The sequence below is a fragment of the Alligator mississippiensis genome, chromosome 12, assembly GCF_030867095.1.
Source record: "Alligator mississippiensis isolate rAllMis1 chromosome 12, rAllMis1, whole genome shotgun sequence".
Classification (NCBI taxonomy): Eukaryota; Metazoa; Chordata; order Crocodylia; family Alligatoridae; genus Alligator; species Alligator mississippiensis.
Genome location: NC_081835.1, coordinates 58,080,299 through 58,102,059, shown reverse-complemented (window position 1 = coordinate 58,102,059; position 21,761 = coordinate 58,080,299). Strand labels below are relative to the sequence as shown.

The following is a 21,761-nucleotide window of genomic DNA, read 5'->3' as shown; positions in this document are numbered from 1 at the left end:
GTTGTCTAGCCACTGGCCAAATCTCAACTTGCTCTGGTTACATATAGTCCCTAACAGAACTTATGGAACTCATTTTTATTTACCCTTTGAATTTACAAATCCTTCCTATTACTTTCATAGTAATTTCCAATTTACAAAGAAAAAAAATCCAAGACTACAAATCTGTTCTCATTTACCAGCAAGTATTTTGCTAAGTACTCTGCTTACAGCAACCTGGACTTCCAGGAATACTGGCCCAAAATACCTGCATCATCTTATATCTTTATATGACTAGTACACAAAGTCTTCTCCCCCCTGAACAGTGTACAAATACAATCATATAAAACTCACATTCTTCCCCCCACTGCTAAGCGATCGGAGAAGTTTGGTCAGATACTGGAACACATTAAGCTGAATAGCGGTACTCCCCATTCGCCTGATTACATTTGTTGACTCTTCTGGGCTTATTGTATGGCGAAGCAAAGCCCAGGCCAAGAGAACAGGGGCATGATGCGAAACATCCCCTAACGTCAGCAGTAGACGGTCCATTTCCTGCTTAGAAGAAAGGATACAAGCAAAACAGTCAATACAGTCTGAAAGAAGCCCTAGCCCAGCAAGTATTAGGTTGACAGAGGATTAGTGCAAAGTCACCTTTTTATTAGAGATGCATTGATATATCGGTCCATATCGGATCGGCACCAATAAAAGGAAAATTGACATTATTGGCAATCAGCTTTTTTTTGGCCAGTGTAGCCAATAATGTCACCGATAAATGCCGCATGCAAGTCCACAGCCACAGCATGCATGTGGCCAGGAATGCAGCCCAGCAGCTTGGAGAGCAGTGTCTGGCCAGTAAGTCTGTAGAGGGGAAGGGGCAGGAGGAGGAAAGGGGCCTGGGAAGCAGCTCGAAGCACCCATGGTGAGGAAGGGAGTGGGGCTGAGGTAGAGGTAGGCGCTGCCCAGCTGGGGTGGGGCGCAGAACGGAGCTGCGGGTGACTCATTCAGGGGACACGGGAGCAAGGAGAGGGGGGCTCCCCACTGCTGCATGCACCCCCAGATTTGTGCTTGGGGTGAGGGTAGGCTGCCCACTGCAGGCTTGGGGCCAAGGATTGTGCCAACCTCTTCCCAGCAGGGGAGCTGGGCCAGGGCTGTGCTTGGGGGTGGGCTGGCGGGGGGGCTACGGCATGGGCTACAGCCACCCCAAATTTCCCTGCAGCCCACCTTCCAGTGCCACCATCACCCATCCCACGCCCCACCCCAGCCCAACCTCCCCCTGCTAGGAAGAGGCCAGCATAGCCCCTGGCCCTAAGCCCACAATGGGCAGCCCGCCCTCACCCCATGCGCAAATCCAGGGGGCACATGCCCCTCATACCTCCCCCAGGGATGTGTGCTGTAGTGGGAGCTGCCTTCTCCTCTCCCCCCGGGATGAGCCATCTGAAGCTTCGCCCCAGCTGGGCAGCACCTGTCCCTGCCCTGGCCCCACTCCCTCCCTCACCGTGGAGGCCTTGATCTGCCTCTCACATGTCCCCCCCACCCTCCTTAAGCCCCTAGAGACTTACTGGCCAGATGCTTCTCTCCAAGCTGCCAGACTGCATATCGGCTATTGGATCGGTATCAGACAATATGGCTGTTTAATAATCAGCCATCGGTATCAGCCAAAAAAGAAACTTTACCAGTGCACACCCCTACTTTTTATGCTGATAACCATCTTCTATAAAAGATCTACTGAACTGGCCCCACCGCATGCTTAGAGAAAGAAACAGCATAGCATGTTTCTTTCTTCCATTATGCTGGTTCACATTTTGAGGAAGGAGGTGAAGTTGCTACACAAATAAAGGACAATGCATCTTTAATGAAAATAGCAGACAGCCCCTTCTTGAACTCAAAGTTTGTTATGTTGTCACAAGCATTTTAGTGAAACTAACAAACTTAAAACTCAAAGATAAGTATAATGTTGGCCTGAAAAGATCAGTCACAGAATCAGCAGCACCAGGATTTCTTCTTTAACTGACCCACTACATTTTCTAGCCTGCAATTATTCTCTATTTTAAAGATCCTTGAAACATCATATCACAGAACAGATACTTAGTTTCTACCCATTTTAACAAGTTCACATTAAGCCTGTTTGCTCTTCATCTCCATATTTTCATAAAGCATTCCAAAAAAATCTCAAAGGTGAGCCACAGCAGATAAATAAGAGAAGGGAGTAATTTCATGTTTTACTTACTTGCCCCTGGCATAATGAAGAAGTTAGCTCTGATAGTCATTATGCAAGCCCAGGGAAAAAATTTCATAGACGAGTCCTCTCCACAGTTCCAACAGCCTGATTTTGGGCAATTACAGTGTTTTCTAATTACAAGGGGATACCAAATGGCATGAGACTTTCTAAAGGCTTACCTGGTGAACATGCCCATTATTGGCTAACTTATGTTCTTCTGTTCTATCATCCAAAGCACGTTCATGCAGGGAGTCAATTTCCATGCCCTCCACAAGAATAAGAGCACTGAAGTAGCTTGACCCAGAAGAAAAAAAAATTGAAGCTTTGTTTAAAAATTCAGCAAAAATGGGGGAAGTAAAGGAATAAGAAGAAATAGTTTATCAGCTTTACATTTGCTCAACAGTCTCTAAAGGGAAGACAAAACAATGTGAAAGGTAAGAACAGCTAACCTGACAAACCCATGTTCTTGGATCATGATATGCCAATAAACATTGAGTTAAGTCTTCAAACTTATCTACTGCTAGTTAGATAGTTACAAACAGGAAAATTAGAATTATTTGATGATGGCCTTTTTTTCTATAAAAATCTCTGAAACGTTAAGTCACAGCAACTGTTTCATGCCAGAAACAAAGACAATGGATGGGGCTGCACAGAAAGTAAAGGTGTGATGGCAGCACATGCAGGTAAACCTACACCAGCTTCAGTCTAGCCAGCGCAGTTAAAAATGGCAGTGAGGATAAGACAGCACTGCCTTCAGCAAAGACTAGCAGTACAAGCCTTTCAATGATCCTGGGTACGTATTCCAGTTGCTGCTGCCCTATGACGAGAAGCCGATGATATTGTGTCCCCATTGCTACAAATACCCATGTCAGCTAGACTAAAGTTAGCACATATATGATGCTTACCCAGGCTAAAATCACACCTGTATCTTGCAAAAAATACCCTCAGCCTAACCAGAAGTGATTTTTTTTATCCTTTTCACCAGTTTGAAATGCTGTTTATAGAAATGATGATTTTGGAGAACACCAGCAAGACACAAATATTTCCTCTAATGAAGAAAATAATCAGTTAATTCCTTATTAACTGAACACAGTCAAAATACTTACCCAATACGATCCACCAGATGATCCATGTTTTCATCTACCAAGTGCCTATTGGTCTGTCTAGAGCCAAATCCCTGATCTCTGAACATCCTGGCAAATGCCAACAGTTCATCAGGCGCCATTTCAAAGTAAGCATAGTAAAGAAAGATAACTTCCAAAAGCATGGATTGCTCACGGAGGCACTGCACAAACCAGCGGGATACCTGGCGCTCTGTCTGTACAAGGAGAAGAGCCTTAATGTTACAGCTGAAGCAAGAAGACCAATGCAACAAAAAAACAAGAGAATCAGAAGCAATTCATCAGCATCTTTAAGTCAGTGATTTAACACTAAGGGTGCTAGAATCTCTTCTGACATGAACTCCAAAAATCTGGTAAAAATCACCTCCTCAATTGTGGCTGGCAAATCCCAACATGCAGGGATTAAGTAAAGATAAATATCATTGAGTTCCAGAGACTCTTATGAAGCCCACAGAGTTGAGGACAGGGGAGAAACACCTATCCCTAGCCCAGGAAACATTGTCCAAAGTTGCCAGAATGTTAAATAGTTCAGTTTAATTAATTCTGCAGGTTTTATTTAAAAATTAAAATACATGTTACAAACAGTCACAACCGCAGAATAGACAGGAGCTGATGCTCTGCTGATAGCTGAACTCTTTTGCTACTAGAGATCAGAATTCAGTTTTCTAGCTCATTCCTTAGCTCCTAAATGAAAATATGACCAGAGTAATACCAAAGGAAAGTATTTCCTGTGGCTTGTGAGAATGCTAGAAATGTCCTTATTAACTGCATGTACACACACACACACACACTTTCCTGATTAACTGACCATGCAGTGAGCAAACAAAATATAGCTTTGATAAAGAAAATGGAAGAAACAAAATACCATGAGATTTCCATGCGTTTCCCAAGTAGGAGCTTCTGCTTTGTACAGCTCTTCAAACTGTTTCCTGTAATTAGGAACCAGTTCCTTTTCCAGCTTTTCAACACACTGGGAGTATTGTGCCTTAAAGAAAAAACAGACATTCCACATGTATGCACATATACTGTTTAAATACACACATGGGCAAACAATGCATCCCTTGTATATACTGAATATAGCACTGAGATTTGATTTGGGAAAAGGTTCAAGTATGTACCATGTAGGGGTGCCTCTCATCCTGAAAATAAGTAAGGAGGTGGAGGACACAGCGCAGAATGCAGACCCTTTCTTCATAGTAATAGTCAGCCAGCTGTAAAGACACAAGTCATTAGGATCATCTACCGCTATCTAACTCTCTTCTCTCCTCCAGTACCTCATCATCATTGTCTCCAACCAAACTCCAAAGACAATATGCAAAAACAAGCATCAATGAATAGGCATGGTGTTACGAAACAATTTTTAAGTCACCTGAAAAAAATATTTTAAACTTTTTCTTACACGCAAGCACGCACACTCCTTTTGCCTGTTATAATGGTTCCATAATCCCACTGCTATCTGACAAATGAAGGAAGGCAGCAAAGTAAGGGAAGGAGAGATGAACTCCCATTTGGCTTAGCCCCACTGATCTGTTTCAGTCTTCCAAAGTCATCTCTTTGGATTAATGGACACCTTAGAAGTGCTTGCATGGACTTATTGTCATCAGAACACCCAGAAAGTCTCCCTCTACAGTAACTGTTGAAGCTTTTTTGTGTATATTCATCCCCTCATTTAATCAAAAATTCCTCCCAGACTTGTAGTTTAAACTGCAGGAGCACTTCAGTCATTCCAACCTTTTCCTGAACAGTACAGTTAGTTCACTGCTAACATATTCTTCCAAAAACAAAAAAATAAGGAAAACTACTGACCTTCAGCATCAGAGCCTGACTCTGTCTTTCATCCTGCAGAACAGTCTGCAAGCAAATCACAAGAAAATGACAAAGTGACTATTCTGCACTTTTCATACACACTATTCAACCAGAAAGTATCACACTGAAAGTAACAAGAGGAATTCAGACACCACTTCTTGTGAGAGGCTAGGTATCAGAAGTACAGATCATAGATTTCACTTGCAAAGCACGACCTTGCCCCTTTTAGCAAATCCCCTCTCTTACACACCTGTCACTGCAGTATATTCCTGGGGCTAAGAATTCAAAAGAATGCCCTTAACCAGCTCAAACCAGACAGAAGGATATACAATAAAACCAGGCCTGAAATAAAGGTATTTCCTGTCTGTAATGGAAGAAAAGCTACAATGGTATTTGCATTATACATTGCCAGGCTTGTCAATGAACTACCAGCCTTGAGGGAAGAAGAGAGCAGAATGATCTAGACATGGACTACAGACCTTCAGTGAGTCCCTGGTGCCTCTGTAATCTTCCTGAAGATAACACTGTAGCAACTGTACACTCTGTTCTTCATCCAGACCCTGAAACAACAGCAAGGCATGCTCAATGATGGTAAAGAATAAACCAAGGCAGCTGAGCTCATCAAAAGGTGCCAAGTCTCAAAACTTTCAGGCAGCTTTGTCTCTTTGGATTAAATAGTTCCAAAACATGTAATTATTTTTAAAGGAAAGCAGAATATAAACTGTGAAATTATTTAAATGTAGCTTGTTCAGCTATAGCACCAGCACAATGGATCATATAAACAAAGGTACTATCCTTACCTGGTCACCTGGTTCTAGCTTTTGGAATCCAATTCCACAGGCAATTACCTAAGTTTTTTAAACATGACAAATGATTTTGGAGTACCTACATTTTTAGTTGCCCAGTTTCAGATGCCTTAAATGACCCCCTTTTTCAGAGGGATTAATACTTATGAAAAAACAGACCCTTTATAGGCTGTTTCCATGTGGACACCAAGATTCAAAGCACCCAGAAGTCACTGACCATTTTTGAAAACATTAGTCTGCTGCCTCTGCATAACCTATTTTTGCACAACTGAGCTTGATTTTTACACTCTTTTCAATCTCTACTGAATATTAAAAAGTCTTATTAAACTAAATTGAGCTTCAGAAAGCAGAACTCAAGTTGTTTTAAACAAATACCAATAAGAAATTACTTCCACCTGAAAAACACACCATGTACAAAAAATACATGTCCATCTGAGAACTAAGGAAAGGTCCTATGTGGAAGCATTACCACAGAGAAGTACAAAAGTAAGTCTCTGTCCTTACAACAGGAGATAAATTAGAAAGAATTACAACTTAGTTACTTTACTCAGAGATAAGATGCAATGCACTGGCTTTAGAAAGCACAATATCAAGTCCCCTGACAACACCTGAAATGTGGAAATAACAAATAAGCTATGTGGAACCTCTACTCACCAAGAACTTGCTGACCCTTAAGCCCAGTTCCTTTAATGGAGCAGCCACATCTTTGTCAGCTTTTACTTTTTCTGCTGAACTTGAACTAAAAATGGAAAAATGTTTTTAGAAAATTATATTAAAAGATGCAATGAAAAGGCTTAATTCCAAAATCCTTGATGTTTGTCAGTTTAAGTATTGACAAACTTTTGGTAATTTTACTGACTTTTTAAAACCTATAATATGTACTATGATCTCCTCAGTGAAAGACTCTGTTTGACACAATTCACCTACTGTACAAATCAAAGTTCATTTACAGCTATAAAACACATGTGTAAAACACACTGGATGCATCTACACGTGCACTTAATGTGCATTAACCTATTTTAATGCTTATTAAAGCATCACTCCATATTTAATGTTCATTAAAATAGCAAAAGCGCATTAAGCATCACTTAAAAACCGTGCTCTTTCATTAATATGCATCACAATGGGCTAATGCACGTTTTCCTAGTACCTCACAATGGAGGTACTAGATTTAACTAAAGCTAAATAAAGCATGTTAAAACAAGGTTCTCTGGGTGAATCTGATATCTTTTGCCCCAACGGAAAATACGTAGGAGAGACCAAACAACAACCGCGCACCAGAATGAACGCGCACCAGAAATCCATCAAAGACAAGAATACCCAACTACCTGTGGGAGCACATTTCTCACAAGAAAACCACTCTCTCTCCAATCTCTCAGTTCTAATCCTCAACGGAAACTTACAAAACTCTTCTCAGAGACGAGCCTATGAACTTCATTTCATCAACCTCCTGGATACTAAAAATCACAGACTAAATATAGACATTGGATTTATGACACATTATAACCTGCCTGACATCTGACCCCCCCAGGTACCTCTCTACTATTCACCCCACTTCTCTCCCCAGCCAAGCCTGTCTCTCACCCACTGACTCCTCAATTTACATCTTCACTGCCTATCTTGTATGCATACCAGCCCAGCCTCTGGCTTCTTTACTTTTCATTCCATCCAGGTAAAGCGCACACCAACTGCCGAAACTTCCTCAGCCTGACTAACGGTTTTTAAACCCAAAAGCTTGCTTTTAAAAAAAAAAAGTTTTTCCAACTGTTTAAGTTGGTCTAATAAAAGATATCAGATTCACCCAAAGAACCTTGTCTGCCTATGTCCTTAGACCAACATGGTTACAACCTATACTCCTAAAGCATGTTAAAGCACGTGTAGATGCACTGTCTCTTTCAATGAGAGTATCTGGATATCCTTTAGAATGAAGAAGCATCAAGATAAATCACTCCTCTACACTGTAGCTTCACTTCTAGGTCACTTAAAAGAGTACTCGGGAGTCTTGCACATGATCGGTGTAGCTTAGCAGGGAACAAGGAGGATAATACAGTTAACGTAAGTCAGGAAAAGTTAAGACCCCATGTTATTTATGCAAGGTGCGCTTTCATGTCAAAATAAGTTGTTTGGATATAAGCATCCCTTCTTGACATCTGGCCCATGTGAATAATGAGTCCTATATAACTTCAACTCAACTGTGAAGACAAGGCATAGAATCTACTTTTGCTGCACCAAGGGGGAAAAAATTAACAGGCTTTTCTGCAGACCAATATCTCTAGAACATCTAGGTACTTGCTATCCAGAGGCTAGTATCAGCCAATTACTGTACCTGGGAGACTTGTAGTATGAGAGCCCCTCTAGTAGCCTCTGCCAATGTTTGTTCAACTCTGCTGCAATCTGAGCCTAGAGAGAAAAAAAACAATACCGTCAGACAACTCTCTATATACCATCCAGTATCAGATTTATTTAATTTAAACTAAGCAAAGTAATTCCACCACCACAGAGAGACAGAAAGGACACAGGATCAGTATAAAGAGTATCTATGATTCAGACTTTGATTCAAGGTGTATGTTATATGAGAAAGAACAGCTTGCTGCTTTGCCTAACTGTGGGAAGGGAAAGGGAAAGAGGAGACAACAGTCTAGGATCAGAAATGGACTTCGATTTCCAACCTCTGGGCACATTCCTGAAAGCATGGACTCCATCCCAGAGGGTAAGGAAGCCGGCTGTTGCACTCCTGAATACCCCAGGCCAGCCAGTCTGGAAAGCAGCACTTGTGTCCGCTCCAGAAAGGGAACCACCTTTTCCCATACACCCTCTCAGGTAGAGGTTGGTGCAGCAGCTAACAAGAGAGAATAAACAAGGAGTGGAAAGACAGGAACAACAATCTCACTGTAAGAATATTTTTGGGATAGGGAGGAGGCAGAGCAGCAAAACACAATTCACTAGGATTTAAACATTTACACAAAACTAGCATACTGTACCTTGTAGTAAGTTCCTAACAAGCAAAGTTGCTTGGCATGGCCTCTACTTACCGTCTCCCTCAAAGCTGATCTGCCCAGCAGAATGGTCCACAGTTCTCTGCTACTCCTGTCAATAAAGTAAAAAAAGTGTGTTATTTTGCTATCAAACACTGTTAAACAGCTAATGCGAGTCTAGGCAAGGTTCTTTGGGTAAATATGATATATTTTGTTAGACCAACTAAATAGTTGGAAAAATTGTTCTTTGCAAGCTTTTGGGCACAAACACCCATCTTTAGGCATAGGGAGAGTGACTATGCCTGAAGAAGGGTGTTTGTGCCTGAAAACTTGCAAAAAACTATTTTTCCACCTATTTAGTTGGTCTAATAAAAGATATCACATTTACCCAAAGAACCTTGTCTGCCTATGTCCTTAGACCAACACGGCTACAACCAACATCCTGAAACAGTGTCAGTCTATAACTTTCTAAAGTTGGTTTTAACTTAGAGCAGACTAAGTGGTAAGGGACCACGCACAAACCTAACCAATGGCTTTAAGCAAACCAAACTTTAAGGAAACCAAGCTAAATACAGAGACCTTTCACTAAGCTTTCTTTGTTGTTATGACCTGAATACCTCCATCCTTGGATGGAACACAAACTGAGCACAAGGTAAGAACATGCCCTTGTTTTCCTGAAGGCAAAGAACTGTCCTGACTCTCCACCATAGTTTAGGTAAGACTTGTTTCTATCCATTTCCCAAGCCCTCATGAGAAAAGCTTGTTTGTGCCAGAAGGTATTTGAGATCAAATCCTTATCCTACTATGGACTTCTCAGAAAGAAAGAAGAGCCACTCTAGATTGATATGAATAAAATCTAGCTATTTAAAATTGCTGTATTAACAGCATCTTCCAAAATGAAGCCCCTTTAGGAGTTTGGGGAACTAATGATCTGATGGAAGCATAACCCAAATAAAGTTTTAAATAAAAATCAGTACAAAATCACCATGCAAAAGCTGGCCGTCTAGAAAGGAACAAACAGAACTTGTGACATGTTTTTCATATGACAGTTTTTATCCAAGAAAACTTAATTGGCAATACTCTCACAATATCTAGAATAAGTTAGACATTGAAAATGGTAACTCTGAAGATGTCTATACCTTGAAGAAAACACCAAAAACCACCAACAGCATTGTGTTAGCTACGTTATGGCTAAAATACACACAGCCTGACTTGCTGCCAATCAAGATACACTTAGGATGGAAGTGTCTTATTTTGACTAAATTACCCTGGAGTTACTCCAGAATGAGGCAGACTAGAAACATCTTTTTCTCCTCTGGTTGAAAATTACTACTTCCTCTCAAATAGTAGAGCAGTAGCAAAATACCTGAACATAATTCCTTCACAAGTAATCAGAAGAACCAAGAAATGCAAAGAAAAGCAACACTAACTAAAAGCAAACTATTTACTTTGAGAATGCAATCTACAAAAAATATCACTATAAAGTTCAAATCCCTAAGTGTCTTTTAATACAGCAATGCTACATAATTGATTTCCAGTGTTACGGTTTCTAATGCACTCATTGGTGTAGTTTCTAGCTGCCGATTCCTTTCTAGTTAGATATACTTCATTCTATAAAAGCAGAAGAACCTGTCCTATTCCAATTAGCGATAAAATGTGTGTCACCCCTCTGTCCCGTGCAGAGCACCAAGACTACAGAATTCTCCCAAGGAGATACTCCCTCTGTAATGCATAACAGCAATATGGCTGAATCAATTCCACCCCATTTTCATTTCATTCAGAACTTTTCCAGGATTAAAATGGGGCTTCAACTCCTTCCAATTCACTTAAAGATGCTTCTTGGGAAAGATGCTATTGGGAAAGGAAATTTCTCTTATGAAGCATTTATAATGCACAATAGTGCTCCTATCCCAGGTGGTGCCTTGGGCATGATTATCCATGTAATTAATTAATATATTGAAAAAATAGTTGCTTAAAGTCAAAGAGTTTTGACATGTTACAAGCAAGATCAAAAGAACAGTAAAGATATCCAAAGGCTTAAAGTGTATATCAGCTCCTCAAATATCAATTTCATCATGAGACTACACATTTGACTTGAAAATCTGATCTCTGTCTTCAAGGTTTATGGCTCACTTCTGGAGATTAAAGCTCTAAGAACAGACTTTAATGTGCAGTGCACAGAATGTAATTTTTTTGCAACAGAACCAGAAAAGTTCTCTATAACGTGTTCTCAGTGTTCTACAGAACAATGGACTATTTGGTCCCGTTCTGGTGGTGTGTAAACTGAGATTTCCATTTGGCAGCAAAACTGTTTAAAAAGTTGCTCTATTTTTGTTAGCACATATTCTCCACTTAAGATTCTAAATGGACAAAAACACTAATATATCTAATTCACTGCTGGTCCCTGTGCCTCCTCTCACTGCTAAAAATAAATAAAATAAAATAAATTACTTTTTCAAGCATTTCAAATGCAAGGCTGCGAACAGAGGCAAGTTTACAGCCTGGGTACCCATTTGCATCATTCACAGATTCACCGAAGTTTAGGGTTGTAAGGGACCTCATGATGAGATCATTGGGTCCAGCTTCCCTGCTCTGGGCAGGAAAGCTTGCTCAGGTCAAATAACCCTGCAAAACATATGTCCACTCTTTCATTCAGGGATGAAAGAGTTTGTTCTTGTAGTCATCCTGCCCTGCTTTCTCTTGTAACCAGTTTACATCAAGTTTTGTGACTACTGTAGTACCATTAGGTTGCTCCCATTCACACCTCAATCAAGACCCTCTGGGCTAGGCTCTATTATATTCCACTCTCACACCCCAAGCAGCTGTGCAGCCCAACTCTCCTCAGCCCCAAGCCAAATAGAAGTCCTTACAAACAGAGCTGAAGTCTGAATGGTTTGATAAATTGCTGCTGTTTACCCACCCCAAAATGATTAACCACTCCTTTTACTGCTGGAGATGCACAATGAACCTCAGTGCGGCAGTTTTCAACCTTTTTTCATTTGCGGGCCCATATAAAATGTCAAAGGGAGGTGCGGACCGCTTGGACTTTTAAGTGCGTGTATTTGCCTGCTTTTGATCGATCATAATCATCTTTCACGGATCCCTTACATCAGGGGTGGGCAAAATGCAGCCCGCGGGCCAGATGCAGCCCACCAGGCCATTTATCCAGCCTGCAGAGCCCCCCAAAATTTAGAAAATTAATATTTATCTGCCCCAGGCTGCCTGTCATATGGCCCTCGATGGCTTTCCAAGACTCAGTAAGCAGCCCTCCACCGGAAATAATTGCCCGCCCCTGCTTTACACAGTCTGTGGACCCCCAGGGATCCAAACCCCACGTGGAAATGGATCTGATGTAGGCTGATGGAAACAGCTCCTGGGAGCCCAGGAAGTCCCCTCCGCACCCTCACTAGGAACAAGAACCGCTTTGATAAGGACCCATTTATTATGCTCCGGGGTCCGCACCAGGATCCAAGGGAGTTATACAAGACCTAGGAGCCCACAGGGCCTGCTTTCCCCCTGGCTCCCACGACGCCCTTGTTTTTTCAGGAGCTCCTCGAGGGAACGAGCTTCAGAAGTGGATTATGTCGAAGACCGCCAGACCCTGCGTTTCCCGGACTGCAGCGAAGGGGTGAATTGAGCCACCTCATGCAGGTGCACGCGGAGCGGAGCAGGGCAGGGCAGGGCAGGGCAGGGCAGGTGAATTGAGCCACCTCATGCAGATGCACGCGGAGCGGAGCAGGGCAGGGCAGGGCAGGGCAGGGCAGGGCATTTCCCCCCCGCCCGGCCTGCGGGCGCAGGCGGCACCGCAGCCCGGTGCGATGCAGCCACGGGGCCAGCCCCAGCCGGGCGGTGGAGAAAGTGAGTGGGTGCGTGGGAGACGCCTGGCAGCGGGGCACAGCGCCACCCCCTACCTCGTCGGAGCCCCCTGCTTGGGGGGACACCTAGCGCCCAGAGGTGATTTACCCGAGGGGTGGGGGGGGTCTCTGCTCCAGGAGAACAAGGAGGGTTTGGACGGGAACAGACAGCTAGAGGGGGTCCCTTGAACCCAGCCCGACCCCCCGGGAGGAGCCGTTGCCGGTGGGAGAGACTCCCGCCACCGCCGCGCGCGCTCCTACCTCGCGCACAGCCCGCCGGCCGCCATCTTCGCGCCCCTCTCACGTGACCCGTTACCCGCCGCTCGGGCCGGCACCTGCGTCACGTGACGGGGCCTCGCGCCCAGCCTGTCGCGGGGGTTCATCACGTGACGGACGCAGCCGGCAAGATGGCGCCGGCCTGTGAGGTGAGTGGCCTCGAGTCTGGTGCTGCGGGGAGGCGGCGCCATGGAGACGAAGCGGCTCGCGGGCGGGGGGCGGGTGTTCGCCTTTCCCCTCCCCAGTCCCTCCTCCGTCAGGGCTCTTTGCTGGCCGTGGCATTGCTGGTTGTCGCAGCGAAGAGGCGCCCCGCGGCCCTGCTTAGTCCCGGAGGCTGCTCCTTCGGGCGTCCTTGCCCCCGTCACCTGCCCCCTGGGTCGCCTCCGAAGTGGCTGCCAGGGCCACCGCTGTCCCCCAAAAACTCACTGGGGGAGTTAATGGAAGGAGGTAGAAGGAGCTCAGACAAACACTAAGCAGCGGAGATAAGGAAGAAATCCTGCCTTTTGTTTCAGTGGAGACGGGAGAGGAGCTGGAGAGCCGAGGTGCGGAGACAAAGCACGGCTGCTCGAGATGTCAGGAGCTGCAAAAGAGACGCCTAGACCAGCGGTGAGATTCAATGAGAAATAACGGCGGCCCGTGAGAGATGGAGTGAGCACAGAGGTGAGGCCACTGGGAGATGAGCTCGAGGAGACCCTGCCAACGAGAGGGCGATTTTGCAGCAGCTCAGAAAGTGAGCGGTGACCCTGGAAAGATAGGAGGGCAGGAATAGTGTGGCATCTTCTGTATGTGAGGAAGTGGAAGTATTGTGAGATGATGGAGCTTGGAGAGGTCGTGTTTGGTGAAACCTTTGCAATTCCCTTGTTCCTAAAACAAGGCAACGAAATCAGTGAATGATAAAGTCTTTTGTTATATAGTTATAGTATGCCCTAGATTGGAGTGGGCAATTCTTTGGGCCCGCGGGCCACATAGGTAGCTTTGGAGAGCTGCAGCTGCACCCTTCCCTCTCCCTACCCCCCCCCCCAAAAAAAACAACCCAACAGCCCGGAGCCCACACGCCCTTCAGCTCCTCCCTGCCACCGGCACCCAGCAGCAGCTGAGTTTACAGCCCTGGCCCCAGCTTGCCCCATACCCGCTCCGGATTCACCCCAGCTAGAGCGGACCAGCTCCAGACCAGGTGGGAAGTGTATGCAAACCCCCAACCACCACCTGCCCCACACCTGATCTGGACTGCCCAGCCACAATGAGCAGCAGTGGCAGCCATGCAGAAGCTGCTGCTGGGTGCAGGGGAAAAGCAGTCATATGTCACCCCACCTCCCTTTGCCACTGCCAGGCCTTTCTTGCTGCGACCGCTTGGAGTCCATGCCCTGTGGCTTCTCTCTGCTACTGTCACCACTGCCACCAGTATTGCCTCTGAGCAGCCCAGCAGGGCATTGGAGAGGAGCCGCAGGATAGCCCAGGTGCAGGCTCCAGGTGGCCAGCGAAAAAAGATGGGCACTTTTCCCCTGCACCCAGTGGTAGCTTCTGCACAGCCACCAACGCTGGCATCGCTGCTTAACATGGGCAGGCAGTCCGAAGCAGGCTGGGGTCAGGGCTGTGCATGTAGGTCCCAGCTGGTCTGGAGTTGGTCCACTCCAGCTTGGGTGAGTCTGCAGTGGGTGCAGGGCTGGCTGGGGTTGTGTGTGCAGGTCCCCACCAGACTCCATGGGGCTGAGGGCATCTGCTGCCACCTGGGCTGCCTAGAAATGGAGCCCAGCCACAGAACTGCCCCAGCCCTGCTGCGTGCCTGGGCATGGCAGGACATGCCACAGGCCAGATGGCACCTGGGCCAGGCAGGATTGAGGGACCTGCTGTGGGCTGGGCAAAGCCCCTCTGTGGGCCGTATTTCTTCCCCCCCACCCTAGGTTTCCAAATTACACTGTGTCTGGGTTGCACTTGAAGATGCTTATAAATCAGCATTTGACATCCAAGTGTATCCCTGTGGGGCTTTTTGAACAGACTTCTTGAAGTGAGGCTGCTAAGTGTCACTGTTGCATTGGAGCTGAGCTGGAACTTACAATCAGCCATATTCCTCTGTTGTATATCTCCTCCCTAGCTAGTATGTGAGGTACACTTTGCCCCTCTTGGAGAGGTCCTCACTCCTTATACAAATCTAGAAATGGCCTGCTCAAAGCTAGTATTGGGCAGAGGGGGGTAAAATTGGCACGGGTTTTTTTTTAACCTTTTTTGACTATATAAAACTTTTTTCCTGTATGACTTCAAAACTGATGAATGAGTTGTTGAACAGGGGGAAATACATGCATCTTGGCCTAGCTTTATAGCAGCAGCAAATATGAATTGATCGCTTAAAATAATTTTGTATTTCAAATCCTATGGGTATAGATATCAAAAGAACCCTAATGAAAATTAGAACTAAAATTATTACATTTGCAGTACAAAGTTTCCAGCCAATGAGAAAACTATCTAGACCCTAAACATCAATTATTTGAGTAACCTTTAAGAATGTTATTACAAGATATTTTTTCCTTAGCTTAAATAGAGTGAGGTACCACTGATAAAGTATGTAATATGTAAGAGGAAATAATAAATTCTGGAGAGGATGTGAAAGATTTTACCTCCTTACCAATGAAATTGTCAAGTTAAGGTAAGCTGTAGAAGACAGACTGGCAAGGACTTCTCTGTTTGATATCTTATTGGACCAACTACATGGTAGGGATAAGCTTAAAATGCATATTAAGATGACTGGGAGTTCACAGAATACTCTGGGATATTTATTTTGTTGCATCACAGATTATAGTTTTCCATCCAGATTTTAGATGTTCTTAATTTGTGTTGAATCTGTTGCTAACAGATTTGTGTTGACTCTTATTCAGTCAAAATGTCAGCATGGATCAAATTTTCAAGTTATTAGTTAATATTTCTAAAGCATGATTATTACTTAAGGGAGAGAAGACACTTGTATTAAAAGGCAGGAAAACTGTTTCCTTACAAAGAGACACTATAAATTTAATTCATACATAGGTTAGACTTTTATTTACTAAAATTAGGCTTACCATAATTAGAAATTTATCAGTGAGGAAGTTTATCTTTGGTGTGTTTACAGTGTTTGCTTTGTCAATACCCATTGCTGTTTGTTTCTTGCCTTTCACAAAATAAGAGGAGAGAGAAAAATATTTTTAAAAACAGGGAAATACAACTGTAAATTCACAAAAAATTGGAAGGAAGGAATTGGGAACAAAGGTAGGGCCCATAGAACATTTACATTTTTTAAATTGACTTTGCAGGCTGAATATCAATATCTGATTTACCTATTCTGGTTTATTTTATTTATGATTTGTGTTCATTTTACATACCAGTTAGTATGTGCTCTGTTTTTGTTGGTATATTTTAAACAACCAAATATTGCTGATGATTGGAATAGCATTATTCATCTCTATTAATACCAAAATCTTACCAATAATTATATCCATAATTGTTTAATTTGCATAGTTCACAATGTGTGTGTGTGTGCGCGCACACACGTGCATGTGTTTTAGGTTATATAATGTCATTTACATTTACAACAAACTTGTGACTTAAGGGGGATTTTTTTTGTATTTAAGTTATAAGTTACTGAAGTAGCTAAATGCATTTACCAGTGTAATTCTTTTGAGCATTGCTGCTTGTATTTGTGCACACTCCTTGCAGAATGCAGTGCTCACCTCCCTACTCTCAGTAGCGGAAAGAAAAATGTGACATACCAACTAGAGTTTTTAGTATTTGCATGTGAATAAAAGTGCTGTGAGATTTGGCACTAGAAATGGAAGCTGACTTGGACTTTTCTGATTCTTAGATGCCATGGAAAATGCCAGTTTATTTCCTTCTTGGTTTTATTTTTCTTGTACAGGAGTTGAAGCATGCAGCTGAGCTTAAGAAAATGGGTTGTTTTTGTAGAAGCTCTGAGTGTTCTTATAGTCTCTAATGTTGTTGTTTTGTTTATGTTTATAGGAATTGCAGTAGGATGAAAGTGAACTTCTACGAACGGACCAAAGACCGTATTGAAAACATTGGGATCAGACAATTATAACGATTTTAACATCACGGGACACAGCTGATTGGAACCATGTTACTCAAGCCAGTGCTTGTAGAATCTCTGGTTGTTTTCACCATTGTGCTGTGTGTGCACATGGTGGTGTGGGATCGGTATTCCTGGTGCGCTATTGCTCTTGCCATTCAGGCTTTTTATGTCCAGTTTAAATGGGACCGTCTCCTCCAGTTGGGTGGAGCAGTTTTCCAGTTCCGGACAACGGCTAATAGCGGCCTTCTACCAGCTAGCATGGTCATTCCACTGTTGGGGATTGTGATGAAAGAGAGATGCAAGATGTCTGGCATTGTGTATTTTGAACGTTTTGGCATAGTTGTGGCCTCCACTGGCATGGTGATAGCCCTCTTCTTATCTGTAATAGCAGTTGGCATCACAAAACCTGTGCCAACTAATACTTGCATACTTTCTGGTGTTGCTGGAAGCTTAATCATCTACACCATGAAACATTCTTTGACTGTTTCTGAAGTGGTAGAGGTTCTGGAAGTGCTGCTTATTTTTGTCTACCTCAGTATGATCCTGTTGTACCTATTGCCCCGCTGCTTCTCTCCTGGGGAAGCATTACTGGTCCTTGGGGGCATAAGTTTTATCCTCAACCAGCTCATTAAGCGCTCACTAAATGTGATAGAGGGCAGAGGAGATCCTATAGACTTCTTCCTTCTGGTGTTAGTGGTTGGTGTGGTCCTTCTGGGGATTTTCTTTACTGTTCTTTTCCTCTTCATGGATTCAGGAACTTGGACCTCTTCCATGTTTTTCCACATGATGACAGCAGTGCTTGGCCTGGGGGTCATCATGCCTTGGCTTTACCGGCTCATCCGAAGGAATCCTTTGTTTTGGTTGCTCCAGTTTCTGTTTCAGACGCAGACAAGAGTTTACCTTCTCGGGTACTGGACCTTGTTGGCTGCCTCTGCGTGCACTGTGGTTCTCTACCAGAATGCCAAGAGATCATCTGAATCTAAAAAGCACCAAGCTCCAACCGTAATCAGAAAATGCTTTCATTTCATAGTGGTGGCTACTTATGTCCCTGGGCTAATTTATGACCCTCAGCTTCTCTATGTTGCTGCAGTGTTATGCTTGGCAGTGTTTATCTTTTTAGAGTACGTGCGGTACTTCAGGATCAAGCCATTTGGCCAAATGCTCAGGCACTTGCTCTCTCTCTTTTTGGATGAACGTGATAGTGGACCTCTGATCTTAACTCATATTTACCTTCTTCTTGGGATGTCCCTTCCCGTGTGGTTGTTCCCTAGACCTTGTGCTCACAAAGGTTTCTTGTCTGGGACAGGTGCATTGGTTCCCTATTCAGGGGTCCTGGCAGTAGGGGTGGGAGATACCATAGCCTCAGTTTTTGGCAGTACAATGGGAGAAATCAAATGGCCTGGAACAAAGAAGACATTTGAAGGGACAATGACTGCCATTTTTGCTCAGATCATTGCTGTGGCTCTTATTCTCATCTTTGACATCAATGTGAATCTAAACTCCAGCTATGCTTGGATTTTAGGTTCTATCAGCTTAGTTTCCCTTTTGGAAGCCTACACTACCCAAATAGATAATCTCTTCTTGCCTCTCTACCTCCAGATACTGCTTATGGCTTAGTGATGGCAAGGAACAGTCACTTTCCTTTTTCCAAATAAGAATGGCAACAGGATACGCATCCCAGTCAAGGGATCAACAGAGGCAGTCTGGTACAAAATACTATATTTGGTACAGCAGATAAAATGGCTGAAGACAGAAATGGATTAACTCTTCTAATGTCAATTAACAATAAAGGTAAAGGCTTCTGTTGGTCCTTTTACTTTTAATAACTAAAGCAGCACCAGTTGCTACATCTTCCCATACGAGTAACAGGAAACCATCTACCTGATACTCTGATTCAAATTGTGGGTGACAATTTAGATACTAAATCACAAAGGGCACCTGTACATGCCACGGGATTTAATCCTCATTAAATTAAATAAATTTATAAAATTTAAGCTTGTTTATTTTGGAGCGTTGCATCAGTGCTTGCACATACTAGGTTTTCAAACTAATTAAGTCCAGTCCCTGGCTGGTGCTTCAGGAGAGCGGGACAGTCCCACACTGCTCCTCATGCCCTGCCATGCAGCTGTGGGAGCAGGGAGCTGGCACATGGCACAAGGAAAAAATAAATTAAAAAAGCAGCAGCAATTCAAAGGGGTGAACTACAAAAAGTCACAGCACCATCTGGTGGACAAAGAGGCTCATTACATGTCTTCGTGGATTCATTGCATGCAGACACAAAGGCACTCAGACGCAGCACTTTAATTCGCAGCGAGCCAAACTAAACTACATCTGAGGAGTTTTACTTTAATACACCAGAGACTTTTAAAGTGTCCGGAAAACTCGATCATGCAAACAATCATGCCGTTGCAGCACAAGAATGGGCAAAAAACGTGGCGTGTACAAACGCCCAAAGGGTTTATTTTCAGACTTCTTCTGGGCATGCTAAAGCAAACTGGGTAGGAAAGAGAGCACTACATTCACTAGAATGGAAAAGATGGAGTCACTAAACATTTGGTTTTGTTACCTAAGCAGTGCCTCAGAGTTGTCTCTTTTCAAAGCGTTCGCGCTTTGCCAACTTGCCACTGAGTTGAGTCCTGCTGTTTTGTGTATTGTATGTGAATCCTATATTTTTTTTACAAAAGAACAACTTAAAGCATACTCTTCTGCAGTATGGGGTGAGAGTGCCACAGCATCCCACTGTGTGGAAAATTAGACAATGGCTGTGAAAACAACACTAATGCTTGTTAGGCATTAAGTAAGTGCAGGTATTGATAATACAAATTTGACTTGCTAGGATGAGATGAGCAACTGTTTTCACTACACAAGCCTCCAGGGTTAACATTTTTTTTACTTCTTTGCCAATAGTCTCTGAAATAAATCACATTTTACCTTTTGCATGATCTTGATCTCTTGAAAGTACTTAAGAATTTACTTTGAAAAGAGGCCCATTTCACACATCTGTAGAGAGAGTTTAAAGAAAAACTAAATTACAACTAATTGACAAATCCTTTTCTGTTTTACTAGTAACAGATTATTGAAGCTAAAAATATCTTTGAAATCCACTGTACATTTGTCTACTCATCCAGGCTTGCTTACTTCCTGCATTTCGTTGTTTAAACTACGATTTATGAAGTCTGTTTCATGGTTGTTTACACTCAGTCACTTCCTGGCGCTCACACACTTGCACAGTGCTGTAGTGTTTAGTTTGCCAGTCACTAAGGGAATATTTAAATTCAAACAGACTGCTTTCATTTTAAAAAAATTGAAATCAATTATTAAAATTAAATTTTGGAGCAAAGCCATCTGCTTTGGTCCCTTTTTAATTAGAATCATAATTCTGAATAATTAAAAATATCCCTTTTATGGTACAAGCACCCTTCTTGTTTCTGTACATTTAATCCTTTGACATGTTTTTACTTATGGGAATCTTCTTATTAACAAGCAAAACATCCATTAGGAGCAAAAACGTTAATTTGTATTCCACCCTCTGGGAGAAAGTCTGAGCAAGGTATTTTCTTGCAAAGATTCTTATCTGGGGAGATTTGAGATTGAGCTTGATTCTGGTCTCCCTATATCCCTGTAACTTAGAGCACAATGATCCATAAAGAAAAACCATTAACATGGGAGCAACATAAAACCAAGACAATTAGTCTTACACTATTCTCTGGTGCAGTCTTAAGCATAGAAGTGTCTCCATGTTAGCAAGGAGCTTGGCTTCAGCACAGCGCTCTAGTTATTCTGAGCTGCAGAATCATACTCCAGAATATAATTTTGGATTGCTTTGGCCCCTGAAATAAGCTAGAGCTGGGCTGGTTTAGAATCATCAGTGTTCACTACTCTTCCCCTTTCTAGGAAATGCTTTCTCATTACACATGGCAAAGAATTTGTCCCAGGCTTTTAGGAACAGTCAAAAATATGTCTTGGCTAATATTGCAGTAGGGTGTCAGGCACTGCTCCAAGGAAACTAAGCTCTGGACAGAGGAATGGTGTAAGAGCACAGCCCTGTGTGGCAACATAAATCCCACTTGTGGTGCTTCTTATCAATCTGTCTTCCAGTTGTGAGACTGAGCGGGACTCTTGCTATTTATACACTAGCGTTGTCTTTAAATTGCACTGAATGGTGTGGCTTGTTGAAAAGCAAGACAAGCTACCATGTTTTAGAAGAAAAATGGTACTTTTTAATGCTAATAAACAAAAAAAAAAAAAAAGCTGCTTTCCCTCATAACCAAAAAAAAAGTGTTAACTGTTTTATCCCAGAGGCTGTGTTCAGGGCGATGGTTTGATGTACAACTTTAGCCAGAAAATTAAACAACAAAATTGAAAGCTGCTTTTCCCTATCTTCTTGCCATCCAAACATCTTAAAACATAAGAACAGCAGAGGAAGCTCTAATTGCTAATAAAATTATTTGTGAATTTGGGCAAAACTACTTGACTACTGTTATCCTTGCTAGGTATTCTGGGTCCTGTCAATACAATTTGTGACTCAAAATTGCCGTGCAGACTTTGTGGAATTCTGATTGCTATACAGAATCTGTTTTGGCCATCTAGCAAAGTATACCCAGATTAGAACAAATTCTTGCCAGAAATCAACTCAAGAATTTAACTTGGCTATTTGTTGTTCATTGCAATT

The 21,761-nt window shown here is 43.0% G+C and overlaps 2 protein-coding genes across 7 annotated transcripts in view; one reads left to right on the top strand and one right to left on the bottom strand.

The window, feature by feature from the left end:
• NUP188 (nucleoporin 188) overlaps window positions 1–13,116 on the bottom strand; it is a 42,347-nt gene extending 29,231 nt beyond the window's left edge. For 2 of the 4 annotated variants that reach the window (XM_006272301.4, XM_006272300.4), the window contains exons 1-11: window positions 13,021–13,116; window positions 8,963–9,017; window positions 8,257–8,330; window positions 6,585–6,669; window positions 5,604–5,684; window positions 5,125–5,169; window positions 4,437–4,529; window positions 4,184–4,303; window positions 3,304–3,515; window positions 2,377–2,491; window positions 331–534 (exon numbers count right to left, since the gene is read on the bottom strand). In XM_006272301.4, the coding sequence (XP_006272363.2) occupies window positions 331–534; window positions 2,377–2,491; window positions 3,304–3,515; window positions 4,184–4,303; window positions 4,437–4,529; window positions 5,125–5,169; window positions 5,604–5,684; window positions 6,585–6,669; window positions 8,257–8,330; window positions 8,963–9,017; window positions 13,021–13,046 (1,110 nt within the window). In that variant the 5' untranslated portion in view covers window positions 13,047–13,116. Of the gene's footprint in view, window positions 1–330; window positions 535–2,376; window positions 2,492–3,303; window positions 3,516–4,183; window positions 4,304–4,436; window positions 4,530–5,124; window positions 5,170–5,603; window positions 5,685–6,584; window positions 6,670–8,256; window positions 8,331–8,599; window positions 8,718–8,962; window positions 9,018–13,020 lie in introns of those variants that run through there. The other 2 variants (XM_014610603.3, XM_059715605.1) reach the window with 2 other exon arrangements.
• A 5-nt stretch (window positions 13,117–13,121) lies between these two features.
• Window positions 13,122–21,268, top strand: DOLK (dolichol kinase). Of its 3 annotated transcripts, XM_006272302.4 has the most exons (3): window positions 13,122–13,184; window positions 13,548–13,695; window positions 17,020–21,268. In XM_006272302.4, the coding sequence occupies exon 3, from the start codon at window positions 17,135–17,137 to the stop codon at window positions 18,704–18,706; it is 1,572 nt and encodes a 523-aa protein (XP_006272364.1). In that variant the 5' UTR covers window positions 13,122–13,184; window positions 13,548–13,695; window positions 17,020–17,134; the 3' UTR covers window positions 18,707–21,268. The 3 variants fall into 3 exon arrangements, with proteins under 3 accessions (XP_006272364.1, XP_019356511.1, XP_019356509.1); XM_019500966.2 differs by lacking the exon at window positions 13,122–13,184 and having other exon boundaries at window positions 13,292–13,641; XM_019500964.2 differs by lacking the exon at window positions 13,122–13,184 and having other exon boundaries at window positions 13,292–13,695.
• The last annotated feature ends 493 nt before the right edge of the window (window positions 21,269–21,761 follow it).

Excerpts from the sequence above, each read along its gene's own strand:
- DOLK (XM_006272302.4), top strand. The coding sequence starts at position 17,135 with ATGTTACTCAAGCCAGTGCTTGTAGAATCTCTGGTTGTTTTCACCATT.